Source organism: Notechis scutatus, chromosome 6, assembly GCF_049901735.1.
Source record: "Notechis scutatus isolate UNSWTSFEM ecotype Mainland chromosome 6, rNotScu1.2, whole genome shotgun sequence".
NCBI classification, from domain to species: domain Eukaryota; kingdom Metazoa; phylum Chordata; class Lepidosauria; order Squamata; family Elapidae; genus Notechis; species Notechis scutatus.
The window spans coordinates 18,176,532-18,195,177 of NC_142014.1; the positions used below are offsets into that span (position 1 = coordinate 18,176,532).

Genomic DNA, 18,646 nt, shown 5'->3' on the forward strand with positions numbered 1-18,646 from the left:
TGCTAATATCAGATACGTAATGTGGGTTCCAGACTGATGAACTGTATTCGAGTATTGGTCTAGCAATGTTTTGTATGCTCTGGTTAGTAGTGTGATATTACCAGAGAAAAAGCTACGTGCAGGATTAGGTTAACAACTCTTAATGCCTTTTTGGCTATGTAGTTGCAGTGGGCTCTAGCACTTAGATCATTAGAGGTGAGTATTCCAAGGTCCTTTACAGAGCTTGGGTCATCAACAAGATCTTGACTATTCAGCTTGTATTTTATTTTCTGATTTTTTTGCCAATATGTAAGACAGAGCATTTATTTGTTGAGATCTGAAGTTGCCATTTGTTTGACCATTCTGATACATAGTCAAGATCTTTTGTAGGGTAGCAGTATTGTCTGTGGTATTGAACAGCTTTACATCATCAGCGAAAAGAACGCAATTGCTCTTAATATGATCACAGAGGTCATTTATGTAGAGTATGAAGAGAGTTGGTCCTAGAACACTGCCTTGGGGGACACCACTATTGACAGGTACAGAATTTGATAGGACGCTCCCAATTTTGACCATTTGTTGTCAGTTAATTTATTCTAAATGCTATTATCACACAAGATGCAGTTCAATGGTGAGAAACATACAATCCTGCACTTAGGCAGGAAAAACCAAATTCACGGGTATAGATGACACTTAGTTCAACAATAGTAACCGTGAGAGGGTTACTACTACTACTAGTAGTAGGTCTAGAAGTCCTAGTGAGCCACCAGTTAAGTGTGAGACAGTAATGTGCTGCAGCTGTAAAAAAAAGTAACTCAGTCTTAGGGTCCTTCAATAGAGAAATAGTATCTAGGTGAGAAATGATAGTACAGCTCTAAGAACCATGATGGTGCAGTAGTTAGAATGCAGTACTGCAAGCTACATCTGCTGGCTGCTGGCTGCCTGCAATTTGGCAGTTCGAATCTCACCAGACCCAAGGTTGACTCAGCCTTCTGCCCTTCTGAGATCAGTAAAATGAGGACCCAGATTGTTGGGGGCAAGAGGCTGACTCTGTAAACTGCTTAGAGAGGGCTGTGAAGCAGTATATAAGTCTAAATGCTATTGCTATTGTTTTATTGCACTAGTGAGCCCACACATGAAATATTATGTTCTGTTCTAATCGCCACAATATCCACCCCCCCAAAAAAAGATGCTGGAACCCTAGAAACTGTGCAGAAAAGAGAAATAAATCTTTATTACTCTTTTCTGCACACTTTCTAGGGTTCTAGATAAAGAATCTGGAGACTAAACTGTAGCATAAATGATTAAGGAAACTAGGTATTCCTGGGCAAGCAGAGAGAACAATTAGCGGTGATATGATTGATAGCTTGAGTTGAGGAACAGTTGAGGAACTGTCACAGGGAAGAAGTGGTCGAGTTATTCTCCAAAGCACCTGAGGGCAGGCAAGAGGCAACTTGGATCTAAGGAGAGATTTCCTGACAGTGAGAACAATTAATCAATGGAAGAGCTGCTTAACTTCTGTAATTGTGTGTGCTCTATCATTGGAGAAAAGATTGGACATTCATTTGTCATGAATGGTATAGGATGATTTCCTGCTTGTGGAGGGGGGCTGGACTAGAAGACCTTCAAGGTTTCTTCCAGTCCTAGTAGTAAATACTACTGAACTCGGCAGTATTAGGTTTTACTTTTGAGCAAGCAAAGAAAGATCGATGAAACATCTCTTTTCCACTATACAAACAGGATTCCAAATGACCTTTCACCAGAAAATAAAATGATTGTTACAGCAGCAAAAGAAGACTTTTAACTTGATCCTGAGAATAGCAAAAATAAGCTCATGAGAAAGAAATCTGTTCTATATTTATATGGCAGTAAGAGGAAAACCAATCTATTCATTTAAAAAAACCAATCTTTCCCTGGTTTGTGCACATGTGCTTTGAAAATAATACGGGAATAGATTAAAAAAAAAACACCTGGGCTAACACATAAACGTGGTAGAGATTAATTCTGTCTCATAAAACAGCTTCTGTTGGGATTAGAAACATTGTTTTTAAGTACCCATTTTGATACACTCTGCTATTAAGTGACAAATTGCTGGGGATAATGTCTATGATAAAATGGTTTTGTCTAGAGCAGGGGTAGTCAACCGTGTCACGTGATATATTATGATGAGCCTTGGTGGTGCAGTGGTTAGAGTGCAGTACTGCAGGCTACTTCTGCTGACAGCCAGCTGCCTTTAAATTGGCAGATCAAATCTCACCAGGCTCAAGGTTGACTACCGCCCACTTTTGTATCTCTCTTAGTAGTAAAGTTTTCTCTAACCACCCACCGGTTCCATAGTAATGGTGATTTATAAAGTAGGGGACAAAACCCCTACTGCCCCAATGAAAGCTGGAACGCCCACTAGAGGGTGGTAGGGACCAGGTTGACTACCACTACTCTATAGAGTGATGTTTTTCCCCCCCAACGCTATACTGGTTTTTACAATTGATGCATCATTTCAACAGTGGCAAAAGGATACATCTAAGATTGTATTGTGAGGGGGAAAAACAGGAGTTAAATATAAGATATTAAAAGATGCAAAGGAAAGAGGAGAAGTGGGTTTACCTGATGTAAAATTGTATTTTGCAGCTTGCTAATTAGTTTGGATAAAAGAGTCGGTGGTTGCTGAGAAATAGAGTTAAAAGACCTTAGACCTAATATTTGGGTGAGATGGATATTTGTGGTATAATAAAGACAAGGTTAATGCATATTTTAAAAATCACTATGTTAGATATGCCATATCAAGAATATGGAATAAGTAAATATTTTAAATAAAATATTTGTGGTAAACATTTTAGAACAAAAAACAAAAAATAATAAGACAAACAATGGTCCACATAGTATGAAATACTAGAATTCTCTCAAGGAAAATTTATATACTAGTAATACTCTTGTGTTTGATTGCTTGTAATCTTGAGTTGTGTCAAATCAATATATCTCAAGTAGGCTAAACTTACAGATAAATTAACGTACAGAATGTGCCCAAAATTCAGGACCTATGCTCTTGTAGGATTTCAATTTTGCGAAGCTGTGGACACTTTAATGCCGCTACACCATGGGTGTCAAAATCAATCGTGTCACGTGATATATTATGATGAGCCTTGGTGGTGCAGTGGTTAGAGTGCAGTACTGCAGGCTACTGCTGCTGACAGCCAGCTGCCTTTAAGTTGGCAGATCAAATCTCACCAGGCTCAAGGTTGACTCAGCCTTCCACCCTTCCAAGGTGGGTAAAATGAGGACCCAGATTGTTGGGGGCAATAGGCTGACCCTGTAAACCGTTTAGAGAGGACTGTAAAGCACTATGAAGCTGTGTATAAGTCTAGGTGCTATTGATATGATGTATATATATATATATTTTGGCTTTGTGGAGCCGGAGTGGGTATGGCCTGCACATGATGCACAGTAAGAGGCTGCCAGTTTGACAGGCCTGTACACTGTCACAGTCAATCACAGTCACAGGTTCATCATTTCCAACACTTCCAACAATGCCTGCCAACTCCCTACAAGGAAACTCAATGGGAAAGCCATGAGGAAGTTAGAAAGCGCTCTGACTCACACTGTTGTTGTTGTTTTTTGGTGGTGGGGGGGGTTGCCTATCCTTGGTCTTTCTGATGCTCTGTTTAGGTAAAGAAACTATGGTCTCTGAATGAATGATCCAATCGGTCACAGGTTGTCTAATACAAAGTAAAATCAAGAGAACACCTGTTGGCAGACGGACATAGTTGGTCAATGTTTTTTCCTGTTCAGAGTTATCAAAAAGCAGATAAAATAATTTTTGGTATTGAATATTCTGAATCGTAAAAGGAATTCTGTATAAACCTTGAGCACAAGACTGCAGATTTCTTGAAATTTGAAGCAGATTGAACAATGGGAAAATATGTGGTTTTAAAGGATTAAAAATTATAATTGTAAACATCATTTATAAAATGGCACATGACAAATTATCTAGAATGTATACATGTATTTCAAATCTATGTTGGAAAAATGGACATGGTAAGTCATTTTATCATGCTTGGTGGCCATGCCAAAAAAAACAACCCTAGATTCTGAGTTTACAGTGATTTTGCACTGATTTAAGGGATTTAAAAGATTAATATGCAACTGAAACTAAACTTTTCCTCTTGGGAATGATAATGAACAGCTGGAAAAAGTCATAACTCATTTTACATAACCACAGTAAGTTTATTGTAGACACAATAACGGAAAGATTTGGCAATAGCTACAACAGAGGAATGTCGATAGAACCAACTGTGTTCTCTTCGTTGCAGATGTAAAGCTGTTCAACACCACAGACAATACTGCTACCCTTCAAAAAGACCTCGACTACGTATCAGAATGGTCAAACAAATGGCAACTTCAAATCTCAACAAATAAATGCTCTGTCCTACATATTGGCAAAAAAAATCAGAAAATAAAATACAGGCTGAATAGACAAGACCTTGTTGATGATCCAAACTCTGTCAAGGATCTTAGAGTACTCATCTCTAATGACCTAAGCCCACTGTAACTGCATAGCCAAAAAGGCGTTAAGAGTTGTTAACCTAATCTTACGTAGCTTTTTCTCTGGTAATATTACACTAATAACTGGAGCATACAAAACATTTGCTAGACCAATACTCAAATACAGCTCATCAGTCTGGAACCCACATTAGTATCTGATATTAACACAGTTCAGAAAGTCCAGAAATATTTCAAAAGAAGAGGTCTCCACTCCTCTACTCATTGCAGAATACCTTATGCCACCAGACTCGAAATTCTAGACCTAGAAAACCTAGAACTACACCGCCTTCGGTCCGATCTAGGTATAGTATATAAAATCATACATTGCAATGTCCTACCTGTCAATGAATACTTCAGCTTCAACCATAACAACACAAGAGCAAACAATAGCTACAAACTCAAGGTTAATTGCACCAAACTTGATTGCAGGAAATAAGATTTCAGCAACAGAGTGGTCAATGTCTGGAATACTCTGCCTGACTCTGTGGTTTCTTCCCCAAACCCCAAAAACTTTAACCTTAGACTGTCTACTATTGACCTCACCCCTTTCTTAAGAGGTCTGTAGGGGGTTAGGGGCGTACATAAGCACACTAACGTGCCTACCGTCCCTGTCTTATTGTTTCTTTTATTTTTTATTTTTCTTATATGTATCCATGTATTCATAACTGTTTTTATTTATACCTATTAACTTTTAAGCAATTGACAAAAATAAATAAATAAAATTAAAATTAAAAAAATAAACTTGATTAATGGCCAAATTGTGTTTGATTAGAAAAAAACAATATCTGCGTTTGTGACTGACAGGTAACCCACTATAGTTTTTTTGCATAAAACAGAAAAAATTAACATATGGTGTATGGTTTTGAGTACATACATCATTGAAACAGGCAAATCATGATGTAATTTTAGAGAAAGAAGTAAAATTACAATTGTTCTTATAACTCCTGTAAAGATTGGAAGCTGTTTTTACACATTTTACACACACACATATTACACAAAGGGACACAGAATTTTAATATACTTTTTTAATATATTGCCTTTTTTTCTTCTACTTTTTTCTTTTTTTTTTTACTTTGAGTTTTCTTTTTTATTTCTTTTCTTGCGATATCACCCAATGATCCAATGATACCATACCTGCCAGGTAACGTGTAAAGCTATGATTGGTCAACATAGATACCACTTCCATAGTTCTCTCTGCTACCATCTTGTGGATATCCAAATTAATGTATCACATATATACATATACATATACACATACACATACACACATATATATTACACCATTTATCTGTGTTTACTTCCTTTGTTCATGTTTATGTTCATACTTGTTATCTTGTACATGTTTGACAAATAAATAAATATATACATCCCATAACTCTTAGTTTCCCATCCAAGCCTAAATAAAGCTTAGTGTTTATTTTTTGTTTTTGTTTTATTTCAAGCAGCCAATGTTTCAGCTTGGTACTGCCATCTGCTATGAACTCTGAAGGCAAACAGTAAGGGCTGTGCAAATATTCAAAGAAATATTTTGCTTTGATCAAAGTTCAACTGAAGCCTGATGTGAAGCTGCTTCACAAAGCAAGATGGCTACATGGTTTCTAAGATCAAAGCAAAAATATCTGCAGTGTTACACTTTGTTCTGATTCACAACACTTTTGACAAAGTCTACGAAGGCTGCATTGCATCTCCTACAGATTGCTCACCAATGGTGGAAGACACACAAGCTTGCAAACTATGTCAGAAACCAATCTTCATTTTTCCTCCACATGCCTTTACCAAACCCAAAACCAGTGTTAAGAGAGGAGGAAGCTTCAAGGCGTGACAGTGGTTTTCTGAAATAATCCCAATTGCTTCCTTACTTCACAAAAAGAATCAAGCTGAATCTTGTTGGAACAATCTAGATTTCCTTACAGAGTCATCATAAATAAGTGGATTATAAATGGATTATTCATAAATTAATACATTATGTATACAATATGCTTCCTATTTTGAAGTACCTTAAGGAATCTGGAATACATTTATATATTTGTTAGTTGTCTATCCTGACTTTCCTTCAGTTGGTCAAGGCAGTGTATACTTGTAGAGCAGGGGTGTCAAACTTGCATCGTCCTAATGGTGTCACATGACATATCTGGATTCCCCCCCCCCTTTGCTAAACCGGGCGGGGATTGGCTAGCATGTGATGCATCCAGCCTGCAGGCCGCGAGTTTGACACCCATGCTATAAAGCATTCTCTCATTTATTTTGCTTCTCACAACCACTACTATGTAAGGTTAGTTGGGGATAAGAGGGAATGACTGGCCCCAAATGACCCAGCTGATTTCTGTGGCCAAAGATAGACTTGAAAGTTAGTTTTCCCAATGCTAGTCTAATATCATTGCCAACACCTCATTCCATCTTTATTAAAAATAAATATCCAAATATCCAAGTTTTTTTTTTACTTTAGAAAATAAAATTTTAAAAGGCAACAACCTGCTTCTAAGTTAACCAGCACATTAACACAATTTCCTCAGAAGGTTTATACTCACTTAACCTTGCACTCAAGCAAAGAGTCAAGTCTTCAAGGTCTATTTAGAGAACAAATAGTACAGGGCAATTCAAGCCTCTTGCGAATATTATTCTAGAACGCAGGTACCATGACACAAGCAGCACCCTGCCAAGGTTATGGTAAGCAGTGCAATTGATATCGATGTATTGTGGTCCACCCATAATTTCTTACACTGAATTCTCAATTGAGTGCAGCTTCTAATGTAAAGCACTAGTCCATGAGCAAGGTGACTAAAGTATGAATGAAGATTCCTTGTCCAGGAAAGAGCAAAATTGGTGTATGAATCAGGGTAAAAGGTCATACAGGCCACAGCCACCATCTTCCCTTTGAAGTGGATTGAGAGTCAGGGGGGCTCCAGAATGATGGACTACAACCCCATTCAGAAGTAAATGAGAAAAATCCATAGTGCAAATTCCAGGAATGCACAGCCCCTCTCTCTTCTCAGGGGTGTTTAAATCTGTTCTTTGTCATCCAGATTTCAACAGCCTTCCACAGTCACTGAAATAGGACCAAAAGGGCTGACACGTTTTTTACACCTATTAAACCGAATAGTGAGAATAGAAAATTATTGCTTTGTTTCTGAATATGTCACACTGATTACACCCATAATGGAATAAGAAAGCAAGCTTCAACTATTCTGTAACTATTCTGTTGTTGTGAAGATAAAACTCTTAAAGCAAAAAGAGTGTAAAAATAATTCTTTTGCAAGCATTTCCTTTTCACAAGGCCTAATGTACATATATGCAGGCATTCAAAGGAGATATTTCACAAGCCATTTTAGCCTTTCAAATAATAAAAGTCAAAACTATATTGCTAATCAATTTCTATGATAGATTTCTGGAAAAAATAAATTATGAAATGACTACATACAGAATATTTGACATCTAAATTCGTTTATAAGGCAGGTATTATTTCATAAAATGAAAATGGGAACTAAAGAGAACAAATAAGAAGTTGAAGTAAGTATTTTCAAGTTCAAGTATTTATTTATTTAAGATGAAAAGGGAAATAACATTTTTAAATGAAACCTATGCAGCTCATGTATGTAAAATAATCATTTCAATTAGAATAGCAAAAAGTCTAATCCATTCCTATGCTCTAAACTGCATTATCTATGAAATGCAACTGACAATGAAAAGGCATCTTGACTTTAAGGCATACTGACATCTTAAGCTAAGTGTGTAAGGTAGCATAAGTAAAGTAGCATAACTACGGGAATGTTTTACAAGGATTAATCCTTTCCATCAGAGTCTCTCACCTGAACAAAGATAAGTACCTATCTGTGTTATGTGAAAGGAGTTTAACGAAAGTTCATGTGCTTTACTTATGCACATATTTGTTTAGAAGACAGATGTGAATGAACCTCTCATGGAACTTAAACGTTCCAAAAACACTTGTCAGTCAGTTTTAAGTGAGCTGAATTCTTGATATAGTTGGCAACGGAGACTCTTGGTGAGCATCTGTCAGCTATATTACAATATATAAGGGTTTTAAAAATAAAATCAATTGCATTCTTGTCCAAAACCAATCTGAGTGCTATATGCTTATTAAAATTTGAAATGCACTCAAGGTTGATTTTTTTAAAAAGAGGACACCTGTAAGAAATACATTTCCTTGCCTTCTCAATTAATTGTTTTAATAAAGTAGGTATTTATCTCTGAGCCAATTTAGCAGTGATATTTTACAAAGTATCTTAATACAGTATATCCATTACTATTTCACTTACATTCTCAATTTGTTTAGAAGTTCACTTACAGTTCTTTAAATAAGGAAGTTTAAAGTTAAGAATGCAGAAACTGAACTTTAGAGGTATAGGGGGGAAAAACTTGTTACATCAATCACTATAGGCAAAATGTTGGGAATTGCAGGCTGGGGGGGAAAAAACCTAGTAATTTTATTCCTGGAACCTCTTTTTAGAGGACAGTTTTATGCTTGTAAGTACATAATATTTATACTTTTGTCACCCAATCATACATAGAATGGAAGAGATGTTGAAATAATTCTAGTTCATGCTCCATCCCAGAGAAATGATTGTCCAATCTTTTCTTGACCTCTTAACAATGGAGCATCCACAGCTCCAGGAGCCAAGTTGTTCTGTTGGTTCACTACTATTACTTTCAAGATTTTTTTTCCTTGGTTCCAGATAGGATTTCTCTTTAAAAAGCTTCCACTCATACTTCTTATTAGGCCCTCTGATACTTTCAATAAATCAACTCCCATTTCTGTGACTGCCCCTCAAGTACTCAAAGATAGCTGTCACATCATCTCTAATCCTTCTATTAGATAGACTAGACGTACCAAGTTGCCCTAACCATTCATCATATGATTTAGTCTCCAGAATCGTTATCATCTTATCAACAGTTATAATCATTATCAGAATTGTTATTATCCTGCTGGTCTTCTCTGAACTCTTTCTATAGTCTCAGCATCTTTTTGTATTATGGTGACCAGAACCTGATGCAGCACTCCAAGTGTGACCTCACTAGTAGTACAACATAGAGCATATTATCACTTCATGTGATCTTGATGCTCTCCCTCTGTTGATACAGATTAGGACTGAACTGGCTTTCTTAGCAGCTGCAGCATCCTCTGACTCACACTTAAGTGTAGTCTACTAGGACATGTAGATCTCTCAGTTACTGACCCATCTACTATATAGTCTATTCCTGTGCTTTTGGTTTTGCCTGTCTAAGTGTAGGACCTTACTTTTTTCACCAGTGAACTGCATCATGTTGGATAGGGCCTATTTCACTAAACCATCAAGATCCTGTCAAGGATCTTGGAGTACTCATCTCTAATGACTGAAGTGCTAGAGCCCACTGTAACTACATAGCCAAAAAGGCATTAAGATTTGTTAACCTAATCTTATGTAGCTTTTTCTCTGGTAATATTACACTAATAACTAGAGCATACAAAACATTTGCTAGACCAATACTCAAATACAGCTCATCAGTCTGGAACCCACATTACCCATATTAGTATCTGATATTAACACAGTTGAGAAAGTCCAGAAATATTTCACAAGAAGAGTTCTCCACTCCTCTACTCGTTGCAGAATACCTTATGCCACCAGACTCAAAATTCTAGACCTAGAAAACCTACAACTACGCCGCCTTCTGTCTGATCTAAGTATAGTATATAAAATCATACATTGCAATGTCCTACCTGTCAATGAATACTTCAGCTTCAACCATAACAACACTAAGTAAACAATAGATACAAAATCAAGGTTAACCGAACCAAACTTGATTGCAGGAAATACGACTTCAGCAACAGAATGGTCAATGTATGGAATACTCTACCTGAGTCTGTGGTTTCTTCCCCAAACCCCAAAAACTTTAACCTTAGACTGTCTACTATTGACCTCACCCCTTTGCTAAGAGGTCTGTAGGGGGTGTGCATAAGCGCACCAATGTGCCTACCATCCCTGTCCTATTGTTTCTTTTATTTTATTTTTCTTATATGTATCCATGTATTCATAACTGTTTTTACTTATACCTATTATCTTGTAAGCCAGGGGTCCCCAACCACCGGTCCGCGGACCGGTACCGGTCCGTGGAACAAGTCCTACTGGGCCGCTGGTTTGCTGGGCGCCGCCATCTTGTTTTGATGAAAAAGTGCTTCCGGTGAGCTTTTCCGGGTAGAAAGCTCACCAGAAGCACTTTTCATCAAAACAAGATGGCGGCGCAGCTCGGTGAGCTTTTCCGGGTAGAAAGCCATTTCTACCGGAAAAGCTCATCGAAGCGCAGTGCCGCCATCTTGTTTTGATGAAAAAGTGCTTCCGGTGAGCTCACCGGAAGCACTTTTTTATCAAAACAAGATGGCGGCGCCCAGCTGATGCCGGTACCGGGCCGCGGCATAAAAAAGGTTGGGGATACCGGGCCGCGGCATAAAAAAGGTTGGGGATCACTGTTGTAAGCAATTGACAAAAATAAATAAATAAAAATAAATAAATCCTGCATCTTGAGTCTAACTTCCAAACTGTTAGCACTTCTCCAAACTGTTAGCACAAGATGGCGGCGCCCAGCTGATGCCGGTACCGGGCCGCGGCATAAAAAAGGTTGGGGATACCGGGCCGCGGCATAAAAAAGGTTGGGGATCACTGTTGTAAGCAATTGACAAAAATAAATAAATAAAAATAAATAAATCCTGCATCTTGAGTCTAACTTCCAAACTGTTAGCACTTCTCCTCAGCTTTGTGCTGTCTGCAGGTTGGATAAGCTCCCCTTCTATCACCTCATCTAGGTCATTTATGAAATTATTGAAGAACACTGGGCCCAAGACAGAACCTTGAGGTACCACATTGCATGCTTCTCTCCATGTAGATGTAGTTCCATTGAAGGCTACAAGATTTACACCATTTAACACTATTTAGTTAATAAAGTAGGCCATGATTTTCATGATGCTTACTACCAGGAAGCATTGTAAATTGCTATGAGTCACAACATTTGGCAGAATAAAAATCTGATAAATTGCAATGCTAATATTTATGTGTCAATGCAAATATAAACTGCATTGAATTTAACAGGCTTATACCCTGAAATATGGTTCTGGAATTGCAATCTTTAACACTTTTACTTATTACTTATTAGATTTAATGGTGAATTGTACTCCAAAATAAAAACCTGGTAGATGGCAACATCCATTGTATTTGAGGAAAAATCATGTTAGAATGCAAATCTTTTTAGAAATGCTAACTTCTGACCAAGAGGATTTTCTTTTATTAACCCAATCCAAAAGCAAACAAGAATATTATTTTGCAATTCAATGGCAAAGCAAAACAATATCTGCAAATATTCATAATACTTTTACAGACATGTTTTTGTTTATATTTATACTTGGATAGTAGATTACATTTTGCCCTATAATCAACTATTTTGTTTCTTCAGATTTCAGTTTTTTGTTTGATACGTGCTTCTTTTGTTAAGATCATTATTTTCAAAATGTTTTTAATTAAAATGTATTTTCTTTAAAAACACAAAAAAGAATAGAGCATGTCAAAAATATGTATGTTTCATAATGCCGTTCTTTTGTAATATTATAAACTGATTGCTATATTTTTTATTATGTACAATAAGTCATATTCAAAATAGGTTGAAAAGGAAAAGCGTATCTAAAAAGTAATATATACACAACAGCAACATTGTAATTGTGTAAAGGGACATAATGATATATAATGCAAATTTTATTAAAAGATAATGGTGGTAATTTTTCAGAAGGAAACATTTATACTGTATATTGTATCTGGCTACATGTTGTGTCAATAACAAAGAGTTGGCTTCTTCCTCGTTATTTCCATTAGCAACATGAGAAATAAATGAACTGTATTTCTTTTGCAAACTTCCTTCTGATATTGGTTCCATTTTGGATGTAAACATAATCCATAGATTTATCTAGTTGGAATTAACTGAAATGAATCATGGGAGATATGTTTTCACTTCTCCAATGGAGACAAAAGGACACTAGAAACATTATCTTCTATTTTTACCTCAGCTGCACTCATGACACAAACTATTCTGAAACAAGCCAGGTTTGTATCTAATACAAAGAAATTTGTCTGATTCAAATAAACTATAATCAAAAGTATCTGCACTTTGTGGGATCTGCATGAAATGGCATGTTGTAGATCAAAGAAAATAGAAATGAAAGCTTCTGAACTCTTCATTATAACCGTGTGATAGGGAAAGATGAGACAGGAGAAACTGGCTTGGAATTTAACTAGGCTCATTCTTATTCCAATGCATCACAGTTCATCCAAAACTCCAATGGTAGCCATTATTTCAGCAGCAATATTATACTCCTGCAGGAACAATTACATTAAACCTGTCTTTTAAAAAAGGATGCTTGGGAGCTGTTTCAACATTTTCAAAATCAAAACAAAAAGTTGTGTGCAAAACATACATCCTTTTCATCCTTATTTATTTAAATATTTAAAATACGTATATATCTACATAATTGCAATTCCAGATGGCATATGTCAAGTAAAATCTGGAAAAGAATAATAAATAAAGTTAAAAAAAAAAACCCTGAAGGAATGGAATCCATAATCACCATATAATACAACATTCTGCTAAGGTTAAACTCACAAACACTCTACCTCCCAGAAAACAGGCTCATCAATTGTCCTGCCCTAACTAAATAGGGAAAAGCCCCATTTTAAAAAGCTTTCCGGAAAATTAGAAAGGGTCATTTGGTGGAAGAGTGTAAGATTGTTCTAAAGAACAGGTGCTTACAAAGTCTGAGATAGATGACAGGTTTAAAATTTGTACTACAACATTCTCTTACATACTGCATTTAAGCTATTAATTTAATATGACTCTTAATGCAAAACCATGCAAAATAATTTCTGTAACACAAAATACAAACCCTATAAATTCTAATGGAGAATTGTCTTCAGCATTTACCCACTTTTCTTAGTGCGTAAATAATGAATATCTACAGACTGTTTTAACTTTTATAAATAAATATATGTGTATTAAAATCAATATCTAGAATTCTGAAAATTGCCTGTTCTGCAACGAAGAAGTTGTGAGAATAGGTTAAAGTTTTTACTAATTGGATAAACAGTTTCTTTTTAAATTGTTCTGATGGATGTAGGTATCTTATCCAACAACTGTGTTGTGAATAAAGTGTCAATGTGTTATATAATTACACATAGCACGTATTCCTAAAATATTACTTCAATTAAACTAACACCATTCTTTCGGAACATTAGTCTTTTAATATAGGAGCATTAGTGTCATCAACAAATTATTATTTAGATAAGCATCAGGAATCTAATATAAAATGTAAAATTATTTGTACCATTCTTTGATTTGTTTGCAAACAAATTTAATTTAATTCACTGCACAATTAATACCTCTACTTTAGTTTCAAAGTCCCACATTAACCACTTGCTCCTACAATTTGGAAACCATAAATTCTTCCATTCTGCTCTGGTAACTATATAGTATATATTTATTATTATCTGTTTTCTATACAGGATGGTACACAATTAAAATGCTAATTAAAAATACATATCCAGATAAATATTAAGAGACTAAAGTAGCAAATGGCAGAATAAAAATATAAAATTTAAAACAACAATAAATTAAGATGTGATTGCACAATGATCTTCTAAGCTGACATGACTACTTTCAGATTTCCAAACTCAAAACAAAACATCTCATGTCCTCCAAATTCGAGACAAGACATGATGCAAGACATCATGTTCTGAAGTTTTCTGTCCCACAATTGGCTTTTCTCCTCTCCAAGCTATACATGTTGTGAGGAAATAGCTTCTAATGGAAACTCAGGTCCCATTCTTGCAGAACTGCCTGGAACAGGTTGAAAAGAAACACAAGCATGTAATAGTAGCTACCTTTCCTTGGAGAAACAAAGCAAAGAGGAACCTGGAAAACTAGGGTAAAATACTTAGATGAATTACTTACAGATCAATTGTATCAAGCATATTTATAACATTTTTCAGTAATTCCAAAACACGGCTCTTTCACGGAAAGAGATGCAAATTAATTTCTGCTCATCCTATAAAGATGGTCACCCTGTTGTTGTTTTTTACAATGATACACTCCAGTAGGCAATTTAGTCTTCATGGATTGTAATGTAATCTTTCTTGTTTTCTGTATTTTGTGTTCATGCATGCTGCCAAATGCAAAACTCTGCTTTGGCAATTTGTTGAGCGCTGTATTTTTTGCAGGCAAGTTGACAACAGTGTAATGAACATATGCACAAAGTCAATCCTCAAGTCAACAACTAAAAAAGTATATTATTCCTATTAAATCATTTGTGGACTGTTTTCAAAATTTAATTCATTGCTGGCATCAGTTTTATGCCTGTTTGTGCTTCTATGTAAAAACATTCCTATTTTTGCTTTCAATGTATATTATGAGATTTTTTTTTTAAAGTGATTATTTTTAAAAATCATTTTCTTGGCTGATTTCATATAAATTGATCAGTAAACAAAACTCTAAAAGGGATGCCACCTAAATAACATATATAATGCTAGGATGAGAACTGAAACAGGAAGAGAAAAGACTTGTATGTTGCTGTTCCCCCTTTTAACATGTACCTTTAAGGTTGCTTTATGATATAAAGATAACTAGTGTAGGTACAAATCAAAGCAACCTTCCTATGGAAAGTTCCAAACTACAGTCATAAACAATCCTTTCCCCAAGACTCAGTCAATGTATTTCAAATAGTAACAAATGTTGCAAGAAACCCTCTTTTCTATAAAATCAATGAAATGAATGGCTATAAAAATAGGATAGAATGAATTGATAGAAAAATAGAATAGCCTTCAGTCTATTAATGACTGTCACTAAGATGGCTTTTGACTCAACAATTTCTGAAAGATGCTCCAGTACAAAACTTACTGAAGTAGGTTAACTCTATGTTTTACAGCAGCCATACCAGGTAATTCTAGAGGCTTGACAGACTATAAATAATTTATTAGAATAAAATTTGTTTTTTTTATAACTTCTATGGATTTAGTTTATAGTATTTCACCACAGTTATTCCTTTCTTATTTTGATCACCACTTTAAAAGAAGAACCTTGGAATCTTTTTTCCCCAAACAGCTGCCCCATAAGCTTTATTGCTATAGCAACTAACTTAATTGGTTTCCTACAGGTATCTCCTTCAACCATCCATCGGGTGGAGCTACTATCCCTAAGTATAAACCAAAGAGTTAAGGAAAGAAAATAATCCTTTCCTCATCTTTCAGGTTACAAGAAACAAAGAAAATAAACAATGTATTTTCTGATAATTAAAAAGCAAAATCATCCTATATAAGAGCCTTTTTGTATGCTAAATTTGTTTATCACCTCATAAAAACAAAACATTTTCCTCTATAAGAACATATATTTATTAAGGAAAGAAGGGAAAGGAAGAGAAACATTTTTAAGTTATGTTGAAATTTACTTTAAACTTTAAAATATTCACTGATCCATTATATTAAATTATACTTTAAACCTGACTGTGCTGTCATTTTAGCTGAGTGTTTGGAATACAGCTGTCATATCCGTAACAGATAAGTGTATTTTTTAAAATGAACATAGGTATATAAGTACAGGCATGGAGGTGTTCATTATCTTTCCATTCCATTTCAATTATAAAAAATGCAGTGATTATTAACTAATGATTGATCTTAATTTTGTAATAAAACATGTTTAAAGTATCCTGTTAAAGATAATAAGATTCTATATAAACTATATTAACATATATTTTGTCCATATTTCATTCGTAGTATTCTTCTGAATTTAAAAGTCATTTACTACAAAGGTCTTTAAGCAATGTGGCAGTCAGATTACATGTGAATTATATCATCATATTCAAAGTTGCACATTCAGTTATTAAGATGCTGAAATAATGGAAGTAGTGAAGTGTCTTGACACTGCATATTTTAGGCTAGGGAATGTTCTGCTCAGAGCCGTACAGAATATATATTCATCGTGCTTAGTAAAGATTAACCTGGGATCTGCAAAAAAAAGAATTTAGTTATAATTTAAAAACTCACTATTTAGAAATTACGAGATTGCATTTCAGGCTAATAGAGAGATAGGAAGTAGACAAAAATCTATGAAAACGAGAATTATAATACTGAAGGTTTTGAAAAACAATAACAGCGCTGTCCTTCCCAAATACAACTGTTAAAAGTATCAATACCCTAATATATTTTAAAGTTATTGAAAAGTATTTGTCAATTGACAATATCCTATCATTACATTACACATATAGTGCACTCATATGCAAGATTTATAGACAACGCAATTTAACACAATATTTTAACATGTGTTTTATTAAATACAAGAGCTTGAGGACTAAAATGTTATCTTACCCGTAGTAGTGCATGTGATCTTCCATGAAGAATTTGATAATTAAAAGATTTTATATTATAGAAATATATGTTAATTTTAAAAGTACAATGAAACACAAATTCAGTACTAAAGAATCCTGTCCTTACCTTAAGGAGAAAATTCCACTGATGTAGTAATGCTCAGAAAGTTTCATAATAATCACAAATAGGGAATGCTTAATAAACTATTAGTTTTAAAGAGATTTAGAATTCACTAACCATCCAACTTCAGTTATGGTAAAGAAACTGTATTTCAAATCTATTTTCTTCAATAAAAGTCAACATGAGATCCTTTTCTCCCATTGACCAATGTATATTACAGCTGTCAATAAATTATGTCGAATTCATGCACGCTAAGAAGTATATTTCATTCTGTTAAATCACATTTGGATTATACTTTACAAAAACATGATTTCCATACTCTGATAATAGCCAAAAGCTTCTAAACAAAATGTATTTATATTAAATAAATAAATACTTTTACAGTCTTTTAAACTCCATCCTTTGGTACTTAATACTTCTGGCTCTGCCCCAGAAATAACTGGTTTATTATAAGCTATAATAAAACAGATGATTAATTTAACTAAGGAAGCTTTGTGATACATTTGCAGTAGAACCAAGTTCTATCCCTAAGGAATAGCATCATAAGCATGTTTTTCAAGAATCCTGAATGTATGAGAAGGGGAGACTTGGACATGGAGAGAAATAAAGACAGAAATACGCACCAGTAATAGAAAATGTAAGTAGTAATAAATATAGAACGTCTGGATTGCACTGGTGTTGGCATATTTTGTTAGGTTTTCAACAGCGGCAGGAAATACAAAACATCTGGAAGCAAGCATTGTTTTTAACCAAGTTTCATACAAAACGTTGCTTTTAACCTAGCTTTATAATGCACACGTAGTGGCTCTTTGGAAACAGCCTGGCCTATAAAATCAACGTGGTCCATTCAGTCAAGAAAGGAAGCCAAAAATACAAAGAAATACACAGATCTGTCTGATCTGCTGAATCTATACTTACTGCAGTAGGCAATTAAAAGGCCAACCAAGATCATGACTGCCCAGAAAGTTGAGGATGCACTCGGCAGGACGTTGGCATCTTTCCTACTGCTTCGCTTAAGAGATGGAGCCATTGAAGCCATAAGTCCCCCAAAGCCAAAAAAAAGGGGGGCGGAGGGGGAGTCAGATAAGTTTCACAAGCCAGGTCTCCCTCGCCCTTCGATACACCTAATCCCAAATAGAAACATCTTAGAGAAGGACCACAGGATTTGGCTGTCAGCAATCATCCTGGGGTGCCCAGAGGGGTCTCTTCAGCCCTGCCAAGCCTGAAGACATTTTGTTTCAGCCGGCGACGACCTCTGGAGCCCGGTTTCTCCCCTCCCTTCGAGGATGGCGATTCATCGGCAACGACCTCGAACTTTCCCCTTCTAAGGGCGGCGGGAAGGAGGCAGGCAAAGCAAGGCTGCCTTCCACGAGCCCTTTAAGCAGCCCGTCGGTGGCCAAGCGGCGTTTGGGTCTTCGCTTCTCGGGGAAGGATCCCAGACGGGGCGCGGCAGCAGGAGCGAGGCGAGCGGCGGCTGGTGCCTGGTGGTGAACCCTCCCGCAAGTCCCGAGCGAGGGGGCGCCGCGCGTGCGCATCCACGCGCGCCCCGGCAAGCGGGCGAGCTGCCCGGCCGAAGGGAGAGAAAAAAAAGGTCGCTACCCGAAGGCGCAGAAAGAAGGCTGACC

The 18,646-nt window shown here is 36.0% G+C and overlaps 1 protein-coding gene across 1 annotated transcript in view; it reads right to left on the bottom strand.

The window, feature by feature from the left end:
• TAFA5 (TAFA chemokine like family member 5) overlaps positions 1-18,094 on the bottom strand; it is a 344,874-nt gene extending 326,780 nt beyond the window's left edge. The window contains 1 exon segment of the mRNA XM_087969430.1: positions 17,940-18,094. Coding sequence (XP_087825556.1) covers positions 17,940-18,060 — 121 coding nt within the window. The 5' untranslated portion in view covers positions 18,061-18,094.
• Positions 18,095-18,646: the final 552 nt, after the last annotated feature.